The following is a 2,900-nucleotide window of genomic DNA, read 5'->3' on the forward strand; positions in this document are numbered from 1 at the left end:
TCAGAAAGTTTGATTGACAGGACAGATGATCAGAGGGGCAGAGTTTTTACCATCATCATTAACACAGGGACTTAAGTATGGGTAGAGTTTCTCAATGAAGGAGCAGCCAGTAAAGGAGTAGATAAGAGCTGCAGCATCTACGTCATAAAAGGAGACCAGACCCTCCTCATAATCCACAAACACCCCCACCTTCTGAGGCTGAGACTTCAGAGAGAGACAGACTGGAGGGTTATTACAAGCACTGTACTCATTTCCATTTCTCAACCCTATATTCCAGTAACCATACTGAGGTCTGACTGTGATTTTTCCCTTCCTGTTGATCGACTCTCTGGCCACTCCTAAAGTCCATTTATTCTTGTCTTTAACCTGAACCTCAAAGTAAAATCTGCCTGAAGAGAAACTCTGCTTTCCCAACACACAAACAGAAAGAGAAAATCTCTCTGGGGTTTTGGGGAGTTTCTTCTTCACATCACCACAGTTTACTTGTTTCCCATCATCAGACAGGATGAGTGCAGGATTTGCTGTAACAGGATCAAGAGTCACATCCACTGCATACTGCTGGACCCTCTTCAGCTCAGCCTCAAACAGCTTCTTCATCTGTTTACCGAGCGTCTCCTCCAGCTGAGCCACAGCTTTCACCACAGTCCCCTCATATGATGGACGGACGCTGACCTCTGTCCAGTCTTTGGTGGGTGGAGCAGCTTTCAGGGACGGGAAGTTTTGGAGGATGTGGAGGTGGTCTTCAGAGTGTGAGAGCTTCTCCACCTCAGAGCTTCTCTTCTTCAGCTCAGAGATTTCCTGTTCCAGCTCTTTGATGAAGTCTTCAGTCTGTTTCTCTGTTGTTCTTTGCTTCTCTTCAATCGTCTCAATGAGCTCATTCAGGTTTCTCTCAACAGACTCCTTCAGAGCGGTGAAGACCTGAACACCTTCTGCTTTCTCTCTGTCTGCAGCTTTCTCACTGAGGTCAACTGAGTGTTTGATCTCTTGAATCTTCAGTCGTCTCTTCTGGATCATCTCCTGAATTTCAGCCTCTGTCTTACCCAGCTCTGCCTTCTTTCCTTCATATTCTTCTTTCAGAGGAACAAACTCATGTGTCTTGTGGTCTAAAACAGAGCAGAGCATGCAGACACATGTCTGGTCGGTCTTACAGAACAGCTCCAGAGGTTTGTCGTGCTTCATACACATCCTGTCTTCCAGGTTCTCCACAGGGTCCATCAGCTGATGTTTTCTCAGGCCTAAAGCTGTCAGATGAGGCTCCAGGTGAGTCTCACAGTAGGAGGTCAGACACACCAGACAGGACTTCAGGGCCTTCAGTTTGGTTCCAATACAGACGTCACAGGGAACTTCTCCTGGTTTGGCAGCTTGTTGCTCTGAGCTGCTGCTGCTGGCTTTCTGTTGAGCTTCCTGTCTGAACTGAGAAACCATCTCAGAGATGAAAGTGTTGATGTGCATCTCAGGTCTTGTGTTGAAAACCTTTTTACACATTGGACACAGGTACTGGTCATTACTGTTCCAGTGTTCATTGATGCAGTTTTTGCAGAAGTTGTGTCCACATGGTGTGCTGACTGGATCAGTGAACACATCCAGACAGATGGAGCACAGAAACTGATCTTCAGATAGCAGACAGCTGGCAGCAGACATATCTACACATGTAGAGAGAAAGAAGAGAAAGACATTTTCATCGTATTTGATTAAAAATGAAAGATGTGAGGTTACTGTTCCATTATAATGTGTGATATTAGGTAAAATAATTTAGAATGAAACATGGCATGTTTCATTGGGGCTAGAGACACTTTCATCAAATAGCACAGTGAGTAATCTTAACCATTTTAATCAGAGCTGGAACGTATTAACAGATTCTCTCCAGGATTCACAGCCAGGTTAAAGTCTTTGTTTTCCTTTCAATGTTGGACATGTGCTGGTTTGTACAAATTACAGTCAGAGACTCATCTGCAGCCAGGGACGGACTGGCCATCTGGCATACCGGGCATTTTCCCGGTGGGCCGACGTGCTATTTGGGCCGACAGTCCCGACACTATAATATAAAACATTTTTTATATTGGTCTGACCGGCCCATAAAACCAGTGGATCAGCGGCCCGATTGAGACTGGGCTGGCCCAATCACATTGTTAAACACTTTCGCTTTGGTCCTGCCTGCGTATTGCATTCGGCAAAAAAAAGTTATTTTTAAAATGATTTCTTTAAATCTTTAACTCACTTGCTTTTATGTTGAAAGCGCAATACAGCGTCTTGTCACCAGCCCCAGAAGCGGGAAACATAGGCAGCGGCCTACAGTTGGCGACAGGACACAGGTTAAGATGAAAAGACAGCAGCAGTTTAAGTGATTTCTTTCTCATTGGGAAGAAAAGAAAGAAAGGAAATGTGAGTTGTTAATGATTTTGTCCAGAAGGATAATTATATTTTCTGTCTAAGGTTAGACTTGTTGATGTTAAGCTTATGTTGTGATTCAAGAACTGGTACACTCTTGCTAGGTAAACGTTGTTACTATTAACATTACTAGCCAACGTTAGCTGGCGAAAATATGGCGGACTTTCCAAAAGCGATTTGACATTAAATACAGTATTAAAGGTGGTTGTAAAAGAACATGATTTTTCTATTAACTTAACTCATGTAACTTGAAAACGAGTAACGTTACACATCTCCCACATCTAGAAAGGAGTTAGTCTGTCTGTGTGTTTTTCTCTTGTTCTTGACATTCCCATCAGTATGTTTCTAAACCTTATTCATGTCCACTGCTTTCATATTAGAGATGAGATGAAGTTGAGCTGGAAGCTAACAGTGGTGAGGGTGATGCAGGGAGAGCCAGCACTGCAGAGCTGCAGGTAGGTGCTATATGAAGGGTCTAATGTCTTTTGACCTTTACCTTCACACACCAGTTA

General features: G+C 43.7%; 1 protein-coding gene across 1 annotated transcript; it reads right to left on the reverse strand.

Annotated features, from left to right (window-relative positions):
• LOC133987190 (E3 ubiquitin-protein ligase TRIM39-like) lies at positions 1 to 1,644 on the reverse strand. The gene has a single exon (XM_062426479.1). The coding sequence runs from the start codon at positions 1,639 to 1,641 to the stop codon at positions 1 to 3; it is 1,641 nt and encodes a 546-aa protein (XP_062282463.1). The 5' UTR covers positions 1,642 to 1,644.
• Between the last annotated feature and the right edge of the window lie 1,256 nt (positions 1,645 to 2,900).

Source organism: Scomber scombrus, chromosome 2, assembly GCF_963691925.1.
Source record: "Scomber scombrus chromosome 2, fScoSco1.1, whole genome shotgun sequence".
In the NCBI taxonomy this organism is placed as follows: domain Eukaryota; kingdom Metazoa; phylum Chordata; class Actinopteri; order Scombriformes; family Scombridae; genus Scomber; species Scomber scombrus.

Bases quoted from the DNA above. Each gene is read 5' to 3' on its own strand.
- LOC133987190 (XM_062426479.1), bottom strand. From the start codon at position 1,641: ATGTCTGCTGCCAGCTGTCTGCTATCTGAAGATCAGTTTCTGTGCTCC.